A 20,528-nucleotide genomic window follows, 5' to 3' on the forward strand; every position below is an offset into this window, starting at 1 on the left:
CTCCGGTTTCCCCCACAGTCCAAAGACATGCAGGTTAGGTTAACTGGTGCCTCTAAATTGACCGTAGGTGTGAATGTGAGTGTGAATGGTTGTCTGTGTCTATGTGTCAGCCCTGTGATGACCTGGCGGCTTGTCCAGGGTGTACCCCGCCTTTCGCCCGTAGTCAGCTGGGATAGACTCCAGCTCGCCTGCGACCCTGTAGAACAGGATAAAGTGGCTACAGATAATGAGATGAGATGAGATGAAATTAGACACCGGGAAGATTTAATTCGCTTTTTGGGTCGTTCTTCTAGACAATAAAGTTGATATTCTACATTTCACCTCCGACCATTGCCTATGACCTTTAACACCCAGCTCTACAGGTAGACCCAGAAAAACAAAGTTATAGAACAGACTAAAGTCTACCTTAACCCACACACACCTGCATCTGCTCCGGGCTAATGTGGAACTTGCTGAGGATGTTCTTGAGGAAGTTCTGCACCTCAGACCAAGGGTAGATACTGTTAGAACCATCCAGAACTATTACTATGTCCATGTAGGTAGTGCATCCTGAAACACAAGCAAACATCCATTACAATCAAACCTTATAATTAATTTAGCTGTTTCTGAATTTATTGAAGTCGCTGTAGAGGTCAGTAACACTGATTCTCTATAAGGCCAGAGCTTTTTTTTTTTCTTGTTTGTGTTTGTTTTACACATTTTTGTTTAAATTGTACAAGTCATTCTCACTCTGTGCTGTGGGAGCGATGGTCTCTTTGGTTTCCAGGTCATTGTCGACAGACGCACAGATCCCCGTGCTGAAGAGAGATGTACCACACTCCTGAGACCAAAGTGGGGCACAGGCCTGAAAACACACAAATAAAGACACATACACATATTATTGTACTGTCTTTGTGGGGACACTCATTGACATAATGCATTCCCTAGCCCCTTACTGTAACCCTAACCATCACAACTAAATACCTAACCCAAACCTCATTCTAACCTGAACCCTAAAACCTAACTCTTAAAGTGCATATCATGGGTAAATTCAGGAGCAACATCAATGTAATTCTCCTATTTTATATTAAACTTTGGTCAAATATCTGTCACATTTTGCACAATTTTTTTACCTTGTGCAATACCAGAAAAATTCAGTTGAAATCAAGCCATTTGAGGTGAATTGGTCCGCCTCTGAAAAAACTTGGCATTTGGATTTCCCGGCAAACATTGATTTTCGTGACGTCGCGTGCAGGACGCCTCCCTCTGAATCCTACGTCAGCGCTGGTTTGTTTATGAGAAAACGACCTGGTGGTTTTCTGCAAATTGCTTCAACATTATCGCGTAATTATTAAAATGGTTAACAGATGTAGCGTAGGAGGGTGTAGCAACACCAATCTTGATGGGATTAGTACTCATCATTTTCCAAAAGACCGGACAATGAGAGAGAAATGGGAGCGCTTGGTCTACACAGGTTGTGCACTGAAACCGTGCAAAGCTTGCGCAGCCTGCTGGCGCTTCCGCAGATGACGTCACGAATCTGGCTCCAGACTCCCTTGGGATTTTTCCAGACGCATTTTGTTATTTTATTTTTTTCTGCTGTAGACAGATGGCCTTGTGCAAAATTACCCTTCTGGATGAGTGTGTAAAGGGACATACTTCCATATAAAAAAAAAACGAAATTGGTCCAGGATATGCACTTTAACCTTTAAACAGCCTTTTGAAGAAGTGAGGACCTGCCAAAACATCCTCACTTCCCAAAAATGTCCTAACCCTGTTGGTAAAAACCGCGTTATGGTCCTCAATATGTAACAAGTACCAGTATACACACACACACCAGCCCTTTTTACACAAATATTCTGCAATATTGGCATTAAGACGACAGATTAATATTCCACCTTCGGTTGTTTACACTGAACCAAATAAACTCAGCATGACCGTGTCAACATGTGTTTTTACAATGCAAGCCATGTTCTGCAACCAGAGGTGTGACGTGTCACAATGGAGCATCAGTGTCTAGGGTGACATATCTGCGTGTCAGAATATAAATACCCCAAGCATACCGCCATTACTAAAAAAAAAAAAACAGTGGGTGAACTGAGTGTTGAGGTGCTTTTGTTAGCCGAGCACATTGACACCATTCTTTAAACACAAGCAAAGTTGCTGAGCATCATATGCACCGTGTAATCACTTCCATTAAATAATTTCTCAAAAGCCAATATATAGGCTATAACGTGTTTGTGTTCTTTAGCCGAGTTGGCATTTCAGGAAAAAAAAAAGGTGTTACAGAAAACTATGTTCACAAATGAAGAGAGAGAGAGAGAGAGAGAGAGAGAGAGAGAGAGAGAGAATCAGAGTGAAAGGTAACGAGGAAGAGACGAATGGAGGGACTCGTGCAAGTAATGTGTTTGTGTGATCAGAAATATGTTGAGAAGAAAGTGAAGAGAAGTAGGAGGTAATTTGAGGCAGAAAGCCGAGTGGACCTCAGATGCTGTAGACGGAGATATTTGGATTTGTGCTGGTCTCAGAAAGAAGAATGTCAATGTCAAAAACATCACACCTTCTGTCCCGCCATGCCAGCTGGACCTTTTATGCAGACGTGGATTCTGACTCTGTTACTACCAATTGTTCTGGCTCAGAGGCAGAACAACACAGAACCCCATTCTGCATTTGGACATTTTATAAAAGGGGCTACACACACGCACACCAGTGCAATACTACAGCATTGTGCTGCATATAGTGCTTCTCTAGCAGATGTCTTACTTTTTTACATAGCACTTCTTTATGCCATAAAACCAATAAACCTGCAGAAAATACCAGTCACAGTATCTCCTATTTTAAATCAGTGAATATGTAATTGTTTGGAAGATATCATTTGAATATTTGAGCTACATTCCCTGCATGAATGGTCTCTGGTGTCTGAGCTTATTTATGACCGAGGGCAGTTTGGTGTTATACAGTCAGAGCGAATGCTATTTTCCATAAAGACCAATGGAGTGAACAAGAGAAAAAGAGGGAGGTAAGGACAAAAAGATAAGGGAGGAATAGGTCACATGGAAAAGGAATAATAAGCATTGGGAACAAAGAGAAGATGGAGACAATTGTCTGAGGATAAAGAATAAACGGAAAAAGAGACTGGATGGAGACAATTGTTGGTCTTCGTCATAAATGCTTTAGCAGAGTTGGAAGCCACACTCCAATGCAGCAATTAAATAGTTTGGAATAGAGAAAAAGAAAGAAAATAACACACAAATATATTTATGTCGTGAAAGCACGCCATTTATTTTACTGAAAAACCAAAGAAGACCAGAGCAGGAAAGAAAGACAGGCATTAAGATAAAAGAGGGAAAACATAGAGATGAAAGAAACAAGTGTGGTTGTGGGTCAGGGAGGGGGGTAGCTCGGGGACAGAGAAAACCATCTTGCCCACTCACTCCCTGTTATTGTGAACACCACATACTTGAAAATGATGACGGGAGGAAGAATGAGACAGAGCGATGAAGAGAGTGGCTGAAAAAAAGAAAGAGGTAGCAAAGGATGGAGAAAAAATAGAGACCGAGAAAGAGCAAAAGGTGCTATGGCTTTTGCAAGGCCTATCATTACAAAGATCTAGAGTCGTATTCCAATCTTCTTATAGCCCTGACCACAGCAAGAGCCATTCAACGTCCAACCATGCATGGATACAGTGACACAGAAAACCACGGGAAGAGTCATTCAAAGAAAACAAAAAAAGCATACTCAAACTGGCCGATGATGTACACTAATACAAATATGCTGTGATGTTTCAAAAACACACAGTGTGATTAGTTAAACTGAATGACTTCTGCCCCTGTGTTCTTAGTAAGTTACAGTCAGTCACAGATGGATGATTTTGGTTACTTGTTATACTGAAGTTTCTATAGTGTCCCAGTCTGTGGGATATTGGATGGAGGTTTAATTCCATCTTGATTAATCCAAACTAATTTGTGAAGTTTAGTAAATAAAAGCTTGATTGAAGTGGCATTAACAGTCTTTTGAAAATAGAGCAGAGTCATTTTGAGAAGTCAGGGAATGAGTCAGATGATTGCAAAGAACCTCTTTGTGTACTTATCCAAATATTTGTTTTAAAATCTTGGGACACACCACCCCTAAATGTTATAGATGTTACAGAAAGATTTGATGGCAGTCAACATGAAAATAGAAAAAAGTGAGAGGATGTCTTTTCTCATGGAAAGTTTACTTCCACTTTCATATTACAACAGTGAACTAAACAACAGTTTTCCTGGGTAACTGGATAGTACTAGTGTTATATTATGGCCATGGGTTGTTAGGAGATAGCCTTTGTGTCTTTGTTTTGGCATGGAGAATGACTCTAAATACTGAGTGAGCCTTAACTACCAGTTAAGTTGTACTAGATGCACCACTTTTCTGTCTTTGTGAAAAATATACTGTGGCAGCAGGGGCGTGGCCAAGCATCAGTCTGTGAATGGAGGGCGGAGTCAGAGAAGGTGAGTGGGCGTGTCACTACACCTGTTGTCAATTAACATGTGTTTGTGTGTCTCCTCCAGTGACCGCGCCCTATAAAAGGAGAGTGAGAAGGGGAGGTCGGCACTGAGGGCTTGCTCATAGCCTGTGTGTGTATGTGGCTGTGAGAGAGAGTCTGAGTTGTGTGCTGAAAAGCAGCAATAAAGAAAATAATTAAGTCGCAAACAACCGCCTGCCAGGCGGCACGGTGGTGTAGTGGTTAGCACTGTCGCCTCATAGCAAGAAGGTCTGGGTTCGAGCCCCGTGGCCGGCGAGGGCCTTTCTGTGCGGAGTTTGCATGTTCTCCCTGTGTCCACATGGGTTTCCTCTGGGTGCCCCAGTTTCCCCCACAGTCCAAAGACATGCAGGTTAGGTTAACTGGTGACTCTAAATTGACCGTAGGTGTGAATGTGAATGGTTGTCTGTGTCTATGTGTCAGCCCTGTGATGACCTGGCGACTTGTCCAGGGTGTACCCCACCTTTCGCCCATAGTCAGCTGCGATAGGCTCCAGCTTGCCTGCGACCCTGTAGAACAGGATAAAGCGGCTAGAGATAATGAGATGAGACAACCGCCTGCCGTGTTTCTGTGCTCCACTCACATCAGAGTCTTTCTACAGTGGTGCCAAAACCCAGGAGAGTGCAGAAGGGAACAGCCTCATGGAATCCTCGCCGTTCAAGGACTTGATCTATGCCCTCGCCACAGCCCAGCAGAACCAGCACGAAGCGCTGGTCTCCCTCCGGAAGGAGCAAGAACAATGGTTCAAAGCCTTGGTGCTGGCCCAACAAGAAGACCGTCAGGCATTCCGGCACCTGCTAGCGTCGGCGGGGCCCATGACCGCCACTGGAACGGACCCTCCCCACCTCACCCTAACAAAGACAGGTCCGCACGACGATCCGGAAGCCTTCCTCGTGCTCTTTGAGCAAGCAGTGGAGGCATGGGGTTGGCCGGTTGACCAGCGCGCTGCTCGCCTCCTCCCCCTGCTGACAGGTGAGGCGCAACTGGCAGCGCTGCAGCTCCCCGCTGACAGCCGGCTCATGTATGCGGACCTCCGACGAGCCATCCTCCAGCGGAGCCATCCTCCCCGGAGCAGCAATAGCAGCACTTCCGGTCGCTGTGTTTGGAGGAGATCGGCCGACTATTTGCGTTCGGGCAACAACTCCTGGACACCTGCCGGCGGTGGCTGAGGGCAGATGACCGCAACGCCGAGGGAGTGATCAACCTGGTGACATTGGAGCAATTCGTCACGCGACTTCCGGAAGGAACTGCGGAGTGGGTCCAGTGTCATCGCCCGGCATCGCTGGACCAATCTATCGAGCTGGCAGAGGACCACATGGTGGCAGTTCCGACGGCAGGAAGGCGTGTCTCCTCTTCTCCTCTCTCTTCTCTCTCTCTCCCTCTGCTTCCCGTCCTTGCCCCATTCCCCCACCACAGAGGCGGGGGCCGGCTCCCCCCCAGCCGGCCCAGCGCACCCGTGGTGTCCTCCCGTTTTCCCCTTCCTTGTCTGTGTCTCCTCCCCCCAGGTGAGTGATGCCCGTAACACCGGTGCAGATGGAGAGCCTGGGCCAGTGTACTGGCGCTGCGGGGAGCCAGGACATCTCCAACATCAGTGCTCCGCGATGGAGGTGGGCGTGGTGGTCCGGGTCCCCAATGCGCCAGAAACCTCCCTCGATCAGGCTGGAGCGTATCGTATACCAGTAAGTATCCAAGGGGATACGTACCAGGCTTTGGTGGATTCCGGCTGTAACCAGACCTCAATCCACCAAAGCCTAGTGCAAGGTGAGGCATTGGAGAGAGCACGAGTGGTGAAGGTGTTGTGTGTGCACGGGGATGTTCACGACTACTATTTGGTGTCCATCCACATTCTATTTCAAGGGGAAAAGCATAGTGTAAAGGCAGCGGTTAACCATCGCTGATTTTGGGGACTGATTGGCCGGGTTTTAAGGAGTTAATGACGCATATAGTGAGGAGTGGGTCCTTCAGTAATCCGTCTGGGGAAAGCCCCGGAGTAGCATTGGCAGGAGAAGCTGTCACAGAGCCGTCTACGTCAGCACCACGTCAGGGTGGTATGCGGAGTGAGGAGCGCCCCATCCCTCCTCGCTCTCTCGGGGATTCCCTTGGGGATTTCCTGTTACAGCAGTCGCAAGACGGGACTCTGTTGCATGCATTTGACCAAGTGAGAGTAATCGATGGTCAAATTCTCCAGCCAAATGCAATGCCGGCCTTCCCCTACTTTGCTATTATTAAGGATAGGTTATACCGAGTGATGCAGGACACTCAAACTGGTGAAAAGATAACGCAGTTATTAATTCCAAAGAGCCGCCGGGTTCACTTTAATCTCATGGCTGGACACTTAGGTCAGGATAAAACACTAGCCCGAATAATGGCCCAGTTCTATTGGTCAGGGATTCGCGGGGATGTCCATCGGTGGTGTGCGGCGTGCCGCAAATGCCAATTAGTAAATCCCGCGGCCACTCCAAAAGTGCCTTTGCACCCTCTCCCTTTAATCGAGACCCCTTTTGAAAGAATTGGAATGGATCTCGTCGGGCCATTAGATCAGTCAGCATGGGGATATCGCTTTATTTTAGTTCTGGTGGACTATGCAACGTGATACCCGGAAGCAGTGCCTCTTCGCAATATCTCAGCACACAGTATTGCAGAAGTGCTCTTCCGCTTCGGGTTGGGATTCCGAAAGAAATCCTGACAGACCAAGGCACTACATTCATGTCACGCACACTGAGCGAGCTGTATGGGTTACTGGGGATTAAACCTATCTGCACCAGTGTCTATCACCCACAAACGGATGGCTTAGTAGAACGGTTTAATCGAACTCTCAAAAATATAATTCGGAAGTTTGTAGGTGAAGATGCGTATAATTGGCTCGAGCCCCTGTTATTTGCACTATGAGAGGTCCCGCAAGCCTCCACAGGGTTTTCACCGTTTGAATTATTATATGGGTGTAAGCCGCGTGGCATTTTGGACGTGCTACTTGAAAATTGGGAGGAGGGACTTTCACCTAGTAAGAACGAAATTCAATACATTCTCGACCTGCACGCCAAACTCCACACACTCATGCACTTAACCCAGGAGAATTTGCGGCAGGTGCAAGAACGTCAAGTCCGACTGTACCACAGGGGCATGCACCTTAGGGAGTTCACACCGGGAGACAAAATACTCGTATTACTGCCCACGTCAAGCTCCAAATTGGTCGCCAAGTGGCAAGGGCCCTTCGAGGTCACATGGCGAGTCGGGGATGTCGACTATGAGGTGAGGCAAACGGACAGGGGTGGGGCATTGCAAATTTACCACCTCAATCAATTAAAACGTTGGAATGAGGAGGTCCCCGTGGCATTGGTGTCAGTAATTCCGGAGAAGGCGGAGCTGGGGCCGGAGGTTCAAAAAAGAAAATTGACATTGCCCACCACTTCGGTCCCCTGTGGAGACCACCTCTCCCCGACCCAACTCACGGAGGTAGCCCAGTTGCAGAAAGAATTTTCCAACGTGTTTTCACCCCTGCCCGGCCACACCCACCTCATAGAAGACCACATTGAGATGCCCCCGGGGGTGGTAGTGTGCAGCCACCCTTACCGCCTGCCTGAACACAAAAAAAAGGTGGTCCGGGATGAACTTGAAGCCATGCTCGAAATGGGCATAATCAAGGAGTCCCACAGTGACTGCAGCAGCTCAGTGGTCCTGGTCCCCAAGACCAATGGGTCGGTCCGGTTCTGTGTGGACTATAGGAAAGTCAATGCGATGTCTAAATTTGACGCATACCCGTCCTTAGGTCGCTGAGGCGAGCGGGTCTCACAGCCAACCCGAAGAAGTGTGAGATTGGGCGGGTGGAAGTACGGTATCTGGGTTTCCACTTAGGCCATGGGCAGGTGCGTCCCCAAATTAATAAGACAGCAGCGATTGCGGCCTGCCCGAGGCCCAAGACCAAAAAGGGGGTGAGACAGTTCCTGGGGTTGGCTGGCTACTATCGTAGGTTCATACCTAATTATTTGTACGTCACCAGCCCGCTGATGGATCTCACTAAAAAGGGAACACTAGATCTGGTCCAGTGGACGGAGCAATGCCAACAGGCTTTCTCTAGGGTAAAGGCTGCACTCCCCTGACTTTTCTCTCCCCTTTATTTTACAGACAAACGTGTCGGACAGAGGGCTGGGGGCCGTTCTGTCCCAGAAGGTGGAGAGGGAGGAGTGTCCCATGCTGTACATTAGTCGGAAGCTGTCGATGCGGGAAGGCAGGTACAGCATGATAGAGAAAGAGTGCCTAGCCATCAAGTGGGCGGTCCTCACCCTCCGGTACTACCTGCTGGGATGCCCTTTCACCCTCTGTTCGGACCACGCGCCCCTCCAGTGGCTCCACCGCATGAAGGATGCCAATGTGTGGATCACCCGTTGGTATCTTGCACTCCAGCCATTTAAATTCGAGGTGGTCCACAGGCCGGGGGCGCAGATGGTGGTGGCGGACTTCCTGTCCCGTCGGGGGGGGAGTCAGCTTCAAGGTGGGGGTATGTGGCAGCGGGGGTGTGGCCGAGCGTCAGTCTGTGAATGGAGGGTGGAGTCAGGGAAGGTGAGTGGTCGTGTCACTACACCTGTTGTCAATTAATGTGTGTTTGTGTCTCCTCCAGTGACCGCGCCCTATAAAAGGAGAGTGAGAAGGGGAGGTCGGGGCCGAGGGCTTGCTAGTAGCCTGTGTATGTATGTGCGTGTCTGTGAGAGAGAGTCTGAGTTGTGTGCTGAAAAGCAGCAATAAAGAAAATAATTAAGTCGCAACCAACTGCCTGCCGTGCTTCTGTGCTCCACCCACATCAGGGTCATTCTACATATACATTTGAAATTATTTGTTGAATTGGTTGGAGTTGCTTAAATTATCTTGCGTTCTAGATAACTCCGACCATACCAGCATTAATACACCCAGTTTTAAATACTGGATAGTGACCGCAAAATCTTAAGGGATACTTCTACTGCAAGTTGTTAGTGGCTGTGGAGCTTTGGGAAATTCAAATACCCAGATTGCCTGTATAAATCCACCTATTTTTGCATTTTGTTTTGTTTATTACAGTTCAAACCATATGCATTGTTTGTGTTTCATTTAACTTGAAAGCTGGCTGAAGCTTAATTGAATATTGGTATTGTGATAAAAGAAACCTTGTTGAAGTCTTAAGTAATGTCAGAGAATAAGATGTTTCTACATTTGTTTAGAAAGATTTGCATATAAAAGATTATTTTACAAGGCTTACATATTTGTTTTTATTGTGTCATTTCATTTGTTTCCACAAACAGTGGCCTTGGCTTAAGATGCACAGAATTACATTTTGTTCCAATAATAAAATAAGCCTGCAAACTTATCATTCTTTGTTCTGCTTACTTGATTTTTTTTTAGTGCAATCGGTTTCCTAGATTCTACTGAGTAAACACAACTGTTCAGTTAAGTCAGACTAACTTGGCTTACTTAAGTTGGTAACACTTAGAAAGATCAAGTTTATTATACTTTTATATATAAGATGCTACGCATAAGCACTCTCTCTCTCTCTCTCTCAGACACACATATATATTGCAGGTAAAATCCATTCTCAGGTTAAACCTGTATTCAACCTAGGTTGAATTGGTGAACCACATTTTACCCAGGTTAAATATATAGACAGCATTCAATCTAGGTTAAATTTATAATTTTTGTATGTTTTGAGACAGTTAGCTTTTTGTTAGGGTTTGGGCAAGTTTTATTTGAGGGTTTGGGTAAGGGTTTTCTTTGGGTTTGGGTGACATTGTAGCTTTGTGTTGGGGTTAGGGGTTAGTACTGAACATCATCATTGAAAGTTCAATAAAAGAAGCATTCTTTGTGGTCTCAAGTGTAGTTTATTTTTGGTACTGGACATAATTCTAATGACAAATGTGCTCCCATAATTTGGAGTTTTATATTACTGACTAATTGCTTGTTTGCTTATATAACGCATAGGCAAAATAGTAACAGTAGAGTGGAGCCTGGTACCCTCTAAAGATATTGGCTGAGGCGAATCTGGAACCAAATGTTAGTAATAATACAAAGAAGTACGGGAGAATTTGCAATGTTTACCTGTGTAGCGTAGTGGTAAACACTGTGGACTACAGATCTGGAAGGTGTGAGTACAATAAAAATTCTTTATTTCATTGTCGTTTGTAGAGAGGTAGTTGAGAAGGTATGACAAAAAGGGAAGGGAGTCCAGGTGATGAGGACCAGAGAGGGGAGGTTAGTGGATAGAAAGAGGAGAGAGCGAGCGAGCATGTGAGAGAAGATGACAATTTCCATTTTCTTCTTTTTTTATTTCTATATTTTTTTAATTATTTCAACCTCCCCCCCAAAAAAACCCCAAACAAACAAACAAACAAACAAACAAACAAACAAACAAACAAAAAACCCTTTTTTTTTAATGACACCCCATAAAAAAAAAATCCCTTTTCAGACGGTTGAACCTAGGTGGAATACATATTTTACCTAGGTAAAATGTGATTCACCAATTCTACCTAGGTTGAATACAAGTTTAACCTGCAACATGTACACACTCTTACTCACTTCCCTAAGCAAACGTTTCCCTTCTCCCTGAGTGAATTATTCATACGCCATACAACTATTTCTTGGTTACACACATGTATTGGCAGCATTTCCACCAAACCCTCAGTGGAACAGCTCCATTACTGGACTGAGATGAGTTGCTATGTTCTGCTCTACACAGAAGCCTGTGTTTGACTGAGTGGAGAGAGAGAGAGAGAGAGAGAGAGAGAGAGAGAGAGAGAGACTGTGTAATTATGTAAATACACCTTTTCTGTCTGGGGTTAGGTAAGGTTTCCGCTGTGTCGTAAGCCTGTCTAACATCTGCCTCTGCCTGTTTCCTTGCTCAGCATGAGCGGTGTGATGTTCACTTTAGCCTGAGTTAACTTGAACCTGGTCAGCTTATATAAAAAGAAAACGAAATACATCAGTGCAGTAACAGAGATGTTGCAGTCAGGAGGGGAATTAAAGCATGAATGGCACCAACAGGTTCAGTAAACTGAGTACTTCATTGGACACTTCGTCTGTCCCACTATGCCACTTTTAATCTGCTTTTCCTGGTCACCCAAGCATATGCAGAGTACCTACTTATTAATCCATCAATCACCCATCCGCCTGACTGTCCCGATATGTTATCAACCCCAGTCGGTCTATTATCCGGTGTGGCAGTGGGGGCGTGCCCAAGCGGCGGTTTGTGAATGGAGGGTGGGGTCAGGGAAGGTGATTGGCAAAGACAATACACCTGTTGTCGATTAATGTTGTTTGTGTGTTTTGCAGTGAAGACAGAAGGTAGAAAAGGAGGGAGAGAGCGACGAGAGGGAGGTGCTCCCAATGAGAACACGTGTGTGTGTGTGTGTGTGTGTGTGTTTGTGTGCACCAAGTAAAGCTGAAAAGCAAAGTAAAGAAAATAAAAGTTGTGTGTGAACATCATCTCCTGTCTTCAGTATTCCACCCACGTCAGGGAAATACCACACCGGATACTGGAGCTAAAGCCACTTTCTAGTTATTATCGCTCTGCTGTCAAAGGTGCACATGAACTCGGAGGCAGATTTACTACAGAAACCCCCAAATGGCAAACATTATTAACCATCTTTTGGATCAGAAATATAACTGAATACAAATATCAATTATAGAGAGAGCTAAAAACTAGTTTTATTGTTTCCAAAATATTAACTTTTCAATGTTTTACTGACTTTCAGTGAGCACTTTTTCCTGCTCAGGGTCATGGTGGATCTGGAGTCTACCCCAGGAACACTGGGCATGGGGTGGGGGTACACCCTGGATACTGTAGCTAATTCACCTACCGACGTTTTTGGGACAAGGAAACCCACATAGGACACAGGGAGAACATGCATAGAAGACCTGAGTTAAGGATTAACCCTGGGACCCTGAAGCATCTGAACCAGAATGGAGTTGACACTGTCAGCATCAGTCTGTGTCTATAAAGATTCTACTGCTGTGTTTTAATACAGTGGCTTTACTAAATAGCGATTAATAATGCAATATAATACTTCATATATGCATAGGCTTTAGGTTCTGTACCAATTATTTTCGGCACCCCAATTCTGCATGAACGATGATCTACATATAGATAAAGTAAGAAGGTATAAGAGTGTTGCTAGTAATCATATAACATTAACTGGGCATCAACATGAGGAATGCTCTGGGTTTTTTTTTTTAAATACCATTCCTGCCTTCTCCTGCAGAAATTTTGACCAAACCTGTATGTTCCAACAGTTTTTTGCAACGTAGTTGGTACTATTCGCCCAAAATCTCATCTCATCTCATTATCTGTAGCTGCTTTATCCTGTTCTACAGGGTCGCAGGCAAGCTGGAGCCTATCCCAGCTGACTACGGGCGAAAGGCGGGGTACACCCTGGACAAGTCGCCAGGTCATCACAGGGCTGACACATAGACACAGACAACCATTCACATTCACACCTACGGTCAATTTAGAGTCACCAGTTAACCTAACCTGCATGTCTTTGGACTGTGGGGGAAACCGGAGCACCCGGAGGAAACCCACGCGGACACGGGGAGAACATGCAAACTCCACACAGAAGGGCCCTCGCCGGCCCCGGGGCTCGAACCCAGGACCTTCTTGCTGTGAGGCGACAGCGCTAACCACTACACCACCGTGCCGCCCACATTTAGAAACATATGCAAAAATATGTAAAGTGTTCTTTTAAAGTTCTGACATACATGACAGCATGAGCTAGCCTAATCTAAATCTAAGCTATAAATAATACAATGAAAAAAAGCTTAAAACACAAATACATATGGTGTGAAAAGAGAGCCTTCAATTCTGAAGCAAGCAAAATAACTAAATAATAATAAATCAAAATAAGGGCAACATCTAAAAGTTTTCAACAGCTTATTCACACAATATATCGGCCCTTTTTTCTGGCCAGATCTGGCTTATGACCGGACCACTCGAAGAACAGCAAATCTCATCTGATCTTGGACGCAAAACAGGCATATTTAGATGTCAGGTCGCCTGGATATACAGCGGATATAAAAAGCATACACATCCCGTTAAAATGATACGGTTTTCTGATGTAAAAAAATGAGACCATGATAAATAATTTCAAAACTTTTCCCACCTTTAATGTGACCTATAACCTGTACAATTCAATTGAAAAGCAAACAAATCTGTTAGGGGGGAAACATAAAAAATAAAAAAAAACGTACAATAAGCTGGTTGCATAAGTGTGCACACCCTTAAACTAATACTTTGTTGAAGCACCTTTTGATTTAATTACAGCGTTCAGTCTTTTGGGTTCACACCTACCGTCAATTAAAACGACTCTGATTCACCCCAAATAAAGTTCAGACGTTTACTCAGTTGCATCCTCCAGCAAAAGCCAGGGTTCACAGAGAGCTTACAAAGCATCACAGGGATCTCATTGTTGAAAGGTATCAGTCAGGAGAAGGGGACAAAAACAATTTCGTTGGCATGAGATATACCATAGCGCACAGTGAAGACAGTCATCAAGAAGTGGAGAAAATATGGGACAACAGTGACATTACCGAGAACTGGACGTCCCTCCAAAATTGATGAAACGACAAGATGAAAACTGGTCAGGGAGGCTGCCGAGAGGCCTACAGCAACACTGAAGGAGCTGCAGGGATTTCTGGCAAGTACTGGTTGTGTACTACATGTGACAACAATCTCCCGTATTCTCCATATGTCTGGACTATGAGGTAGGGTCAAAGAAAAACATCCAGGCCTGGCTAAATATTGCAAAAAATAATAATAATAATAATACATCAACTCTCCCAAAAGCATGTGGGAAAATATGTTATGGTCTGATGAAACCAAGGTTGAACTTTTTGGCCACAATTCCAAAAGGTATGTTTGACACAAAAACAACACTGCACATCACCAAAAGAACACCATACCCACGGTGAAGCATGGTGGTGGCAGCATCATGGTTTGGGGTTGTTTTTCTTCAGCTGTAACAGGGGCTTTAGTCAAGGTGGAGGGAATCATAAACAGTTCTAAATACCAGTCAATTTTGGCCCAAAATCTTCAGGTGTCTGCTAGAAAGATGAAGATGAAGAGGAATTTCATCTTTCAGCATGACAGTGACCTCAAAAAAGTTTTGGAATGGCCCAGCCAGAGCCCAGACCTAAATCCAGTTGAAAATCTGTGGGGTGACCTGAAGAGGGCTGTGCACAAGAGATGCTCTCGCAATCTGACAGATTTGGAGTGCTTTTGCAAGGAAGAGTGGGCAAATATTACCAAGTCTAGATGCAGCAGGCTGGTAGATTCCGACCCAAAAAGACTGAATGCTGTAATTAAATCAAAAGGTGCTTCAGCAAAGTATTAGTTTAAGGGTGTGCACACTTGTGTGACCAGCTTATTGTACGTTTTTTTATATTTTATGTTTTCCCCCCTAACAGATTTTTTTTCAATTGAATTGTACAGGTTATAGGTCACATTAAAGTGGGAAAAGTTTTGAAATTATTTATCGTGGTCTCATTTTTTTTAACATTAGAAAAATTTATCATTTTAACTGGGTGTGTACACTTTATATCCACTGTACCAGGCACTGTAAGCATTTCAGCTAGTCATTAACAATACTTAATTTAAAAATAAATAAATATAAAACCTTACATTCAAAGCAACTTCTAGGTTTTTCAGGATGTAATGAAAGTCTGTTTCATCCATATCATTCAGGTGCATTACACAATTAATTCACCCCATTTGTCATCAGTCTTACCAAAAATCCATTGGGTTCATCTGGGGTGAGCGTCATGCCCAAGTGAGAGTTTTTCAGATTCCGTGACACATTCTGAAATGCACTGTCAGCTACACACACACACACAAAACAAACAAAAAAAAAAATTAAGAACAAAAGTTATAAGCTGTGATGTACTCCAGGTATTAGATGTATCTCTAGGAGATTCCTCATTGTGTGAATTGCCTGTATATGAATGCTGATTCGTTTGTCATTTTCTCACCTAGATACACTTTTGAGCAGTTGGAATTCTGTTCCTCTCCCACCATGCATTTGTAAATGTCTCCCTTTCTGTTATTGGGTGGACCATCCCATGGAGCACCAACCAACATCCTGTGTCACAAACAAGAATATTGGAAACTGCATTGCCAACTATGAAATACCCACAAAATAAATTCATATAAAATTTACCATAAACATATGTACATACAGTATACATTATATATAGTGCCCTCCACGATTATTAGCATGTCACCACTTGCGCTCTGAACATGCAGCACGCACCCAAGACTACCACACACCGCATGTGCTGCAAGGACTGACTGCCATGCACCTGTTCCTGACTAGAGCGCAATCACTGCGCATGCATATAAGGACTCCACAAGCACATGGTCTTTGCAAAGTATACAACTTTGCAAAAATGAGCCGAAGCACATGTCCAAATCAACACAAAAACGGTTAACTGACCACAGAATCAAGCTTCTGCTATGGCCATCTCAGTCCCCTGACCTGAACCCCATTGAAAACCTGTGTGGGATGAGCTGAAGAGGAGAGTGCACAAGAGAGGGCTGAGGACCCTGGATGATTTGGAGAGATTCTGTAAAGAGGAATCATCTCAGATGTCCTGCTCTGTTTTCTCCAACCTTATAAAATATTATAGGAGAAGACTCAGTGCTGTTTTACTGGCAAAGGGAGGTTGTACAAAGTATTAAATGCAGGGGCGCCAATAATAGTGGCACATGTGTTTTTGTTGAAAATAATTATTTCTCGATAAGGGATTTGTTTTTCTCTGAGTAAATTTATTTCAACTAAAGGTTGGATTTTTCTCATTTTTTCAGTGTGAGATGAAGCTACTTCATCAAAAGGTGGATTTTCTCGAACTCTTTTTACTAATCTTTACAAGGGTGCCAATAATTGTGGAGGGCACTGTATTTATATATATAGTCTATTTGTGGCGGTCTGGGAAAACCCATCAAGTGCCAGCCAAAAAAAGACAAAATATAGCCTTTGACTAAAACAATGTGGAAACGCTTTGGTTGTCTGCCTGCAAAGATTATGTGTAAGGAGACAGTTTAACTAACACAGCATTAAATGCATTCAGTCTGCCTAAAAATGTCCAAAACCTTTCTAGCTAAGTCTGTTTTTCACATGATTTGATGAAATTGTTAGATACAGTGGTGCTTGAAAGTTTGTGAACCCTTTAGAATTTTCTATATTTCTGCATAAATATGACCTAAAACATCATCAGATTTTCACACAAGTCCTAAAAGTAGATAAAGAGAACCCAGTTAAACAGATGAGACAAAAATATTATACTTGGTCATTTATTTATTGAGGAAAATGATCCAATATTACATATCTGTGGAGTAGCAAAAGTATGTGAACCTTTGCTTTCAGTATCTGCTGTGACCCCCTTGTGCAGCAATAACTGCAAATAAACGTTTCCGGTAACTGTTGATCAGTCCTGCACACCGGCTTGGAGGAATTTTAGCCCATTCCTCCGTACAGAACAGCTTCAACTCTGGGATGTTGGTGGGTTTCCTCACATGAACTGCTCGCTTCAAGTCCTTCCACAACATTTCGATTGGATTAAGGTCAGGACTTTGACTTGGCCATTCCAAAACATTAACTCCTTCGCTGATTATTTTACTATAACAGCATCCCCTGTCATAGTTTATTCCTTACTGAAGAACTTATGAACTGACAGAGATTATCTCATTTCATTATCTGTAGCTGCTTTATCCTAGCCTGGGCCCGCCCATCCTAAGCGTGATGCAACACGAGGGCCTGTTGCGAGCTTAGTCTGGCCAGGCAAGCTATCTACAGCTCTTCCAAGCTCCGGAAAAATCGGGAGCCAATCAACTTTGAGCATCTCCAACGGCCCTGGGTAGAGGCGTGTTCAAGGCAGTGATGTAGTAGAACTGCGACCGGAAGCCATAGATTGTTTACAGAATCATGCTGTATTGAAAGCATTCAACGGAGCAAAGAGCAGCCCTGGAGGTATTTATTGAAAAGAAGGACGTTTTCGCCTTGCTACCGACCGGCTTCGGTAAGAGTTTAATTTACCAGTTAGCCCCGCTAGTAGCCAAATCAATGGGGCTCAGCGAGAATCCTATCGTCGCGTCACATACGTCAGAGGAAAGAGTGATGTGATTGGTTTAAGCTTCGTCACAGCCTTTTCTGGCTTCGACCAGTAGCAAACTGAGGCATTTCAGGGAGGCGGGTCAACCACGGGCTCTGGGAAACGGTTGGGCTGAATATCTTGGCCAGACCAATAGCTCGTAGAGCTTTGAAGTTGCGTTAGCCAGACTAGCTTTATCCTGTTCTACAGGGTCGCAGGCAAGCTGGAGCCTATCCCAGCTGACTACGGGCGAAAGGCAGGGTACACCCTGGACAAGTCGCCAGGTCATCACAGGGCTGACACATAGACACAGACAACCATTCACACTCACATTCACACCTACAGTCAATTTAGAGTCACCAGTTAACCTAACCTGCATGTCTTTGGACTGTGGGGGAAACCGGAGCACCCGGAGGAAACCCACGCGGACACGGGGAGAACATGCAAACTCTGCACAGAAAGGCCCTCGCCGGCCACGGGGCTCGAACCCGGACCTTCTTGCTGTGAGGCGACAGCGCTAACCACTACACCACCGTGCCGCCCCTGACAGAGATTATAATTATGCAAATCATCCAAGTTCTAACTAGCCGGTTTCTCGAAAAGAATAAATTAATTTAGCACAAAAGCTGAAACCAGAGATAATCAGTGAAACTGAATACTCACAGTTTCTCTCCACCAACTTCGTGCTGTAGCACAGAGAACCCAAATAGAGCATCCTCTGATCCACTGAAGATGTGGGGCTGGTTTACGTCAATGTTAAAACATTGGCACAGTCCTGGATGAAACATAAGGAGAAAGACAAGCAGAATGAAGGGCAAACGCATGATTACTCTACGAAGGAGGGAAAACAAATGATAGATGCAACTGTTATGAGTCATAAATCAACAAAAGACACGAAAAATGTTTTAGGAAAATGAGAAACTGAGAGACAGGACACGGTAACAAGTAGCGAGAGAGAGAGACAGAGAGAGAGAGAAATGCATGTCACCTGCAGTAAATAAACATAGTAGCTCCCTGTATGACACAAACCTTCCTTTAATACATGTGAGAGAGAGAGAGAGAGAGAGATGCATGTCACCTGTAGTAACTATTCAATATAGTAGCTCCCTGTATGATACACAGACCTTCCTTTAATACATGAGTGTGTGTGTGTGCGCGCACGTGTGTGTGTTTGGGGGGGGGGCAATCTACTAGTCAATGTAGATTAAAACAACTTCAACCAGCAAAACAAGTGGGAAAGCAAAACACGCAGCAGAATTCTTTCTTGATTGCATTCGATCTAAAAATGTGGCTGCAAAAACAAAAGCGCAACCAGTGGGGAATTCAGTATACCACAGCACTGTGTGTGAGGTGTGTTTTTAACCCATACGCATGCAGGCAACTCATTCCCTCTGGTCAGAGCTCTGCTTTGGTTGGGTTTCATAGGCTTGTTTACTTAGAGACAGACATAAAAATGCAGAGATTCAGAAAGACGGCAGGCAGAGGCCCAAACCCCATCAACCTCAAACATGATACTGCCATCCCTCCACTCAAAGGGTCTCTCTGTTTCCTTTGAGATATTTTACTGTTTTTTGGAAGAAAAAGAGGTGTAATATAAAGAATTACTTATTTCTTATATATATATATATATATATATATATATATATATATATATATATATATATATATATACACACACTACCATTCAAAAGTTTGGGGTCACCCAGACAATTTTGTGTTTTCCATGAAAAGTCACACTTTTATTTCCCACCATAAGTTGTAAAATGAATAGAAAATATAGTCGAGACATTTTTCTGGCCATTTTGAGCATTTAATCGACCCCACAAATGTGATGCTCCAGAAACTCAATCTGCTCAAAGGAAGGTCAGTTTTATAGCTTCTCTAAAGAGCTCAACTGTTTTCAGCTGTGCTAACATGATTGTACAAGGGTTTTCTAATCATCCATTAGCCTTCTGAGGCAATGAGCAAACACATTGTACCATTAGAACACTGGAGTGAGAGTTGCTGGAAATGGGCCTCTATACACCTATGGAGATATTGCACCAAAAACCAGACATTTGCAGCTAGAATAGTCATTTACCGCATTAACAATGTATAGAGTGGATTTCTGATTAGTTTAAAGTGATCTTCATTGAAAAGAACAGTGCTTTTCTTTCAAAAATAAGGACATTTCAAAGTGACCCCAAACTTTTGAACGGTAGTGTGTGTGTATATATATATATATATATATATATATATATATATATATATATATATATATATTAGTGCTGTCAAGCGATTAAAATATTTAATCGCGATTAATGTCGCGACTGTCATAGTTAACTCGCGATTAATCACAATTTAATCGCACATTTTTGTCACATGAAAAACCATGTAATTCTCTTATCAGCATAAAAAAGTGAATGGGCTTGCTCACCGTTCGAACTACAGGGGTACTCGGGGGATCCGAGATCCCCTGAAACAGACATGAGATCCCTTGAAAACATGATTTGGGAAATGTTGGGGGGTCTCTAAAATATTGGCAAAATGATGTTTATTGACATAGCAATCGTGTGTAACGGGAAGCATTTGCATATCCGAAGTGAGCGCGCGATGGAGATCCGCGCTCTGAGACAAGCGCAAGCACCCCCCCAAGGGAAAAAAAAGGGACCCCCCGAAAATATCGGCATAGTTCGAACACTGGTTGTACCAATGTTTTTTTTTTTTTTATTGCAGAGCATAACACGTCTTGTCACAGCCACTGCAAAGTGGGGCTGGAGCCGCCGATGGGAAAACGAAACCCAAGCCGAGCACCGTGGCTCTTCGGGGGAGGGCAGAGGACTCTGGCTGTGCGGGGCGTGGCATCATGTCACAGAGCGTTAATCTCGCGATAAAAAAATTATCGCCGTTAAAATTGAGTCAAGTTAACGCGTTAATAACGCAACATTTTTAT

The 20,528-nt window shown here is 44.1% G+C and overlaps 1 protein-coding gene across 1 annotated transcript in view; it reads right to left on the reverse strand.

Annotated features, from left to right (window-relative positions):
- The window catches only part of itga10 (integrin, alpha 10), a 108,202-nt gene that overhangs the window by 55,419 nt on the left and 32,255 nt on the right, over positions 1–20,528 (reverse strand). Inside the window, exons 3-7 of the mRNA XM_060921725.1 lie at positions 18,260–18,371; positions 15,479–15,588; positions 15,238–15,326; positions 730–844; positions 422–549 (exon numbers count right to left, since the gene is read on the reverse strand). Coding sequence (XP_060777708.1) covers positions 422–549; positions 730–844; positions 15,238–15,326; positions 15,479–15,588; positions 18,260–18,371 — 554 coding nt within the window. The remainder of the gene's footprint in view (positions 1–421; positions 550–729; positions 845–15,237; positions 15,327–15,478; positions 15,589–18,259; positions 18,372–20,528) is intronic.

This window comes from Neoarius graeffei, chromosome 5 (genome assembly GCF_027579695.1).
Source record: "Neoarius graeffei isolate fNeoGra1 chromosome 5, fNeoGra1.pri, whole genome shotgun sequence".
Lineage (NCBI taxonomy): Eukaryota > Metazoa > Chordata > Actinopteri > Siluriformes > Ariidae > Neoarius > Neoarius graeffei.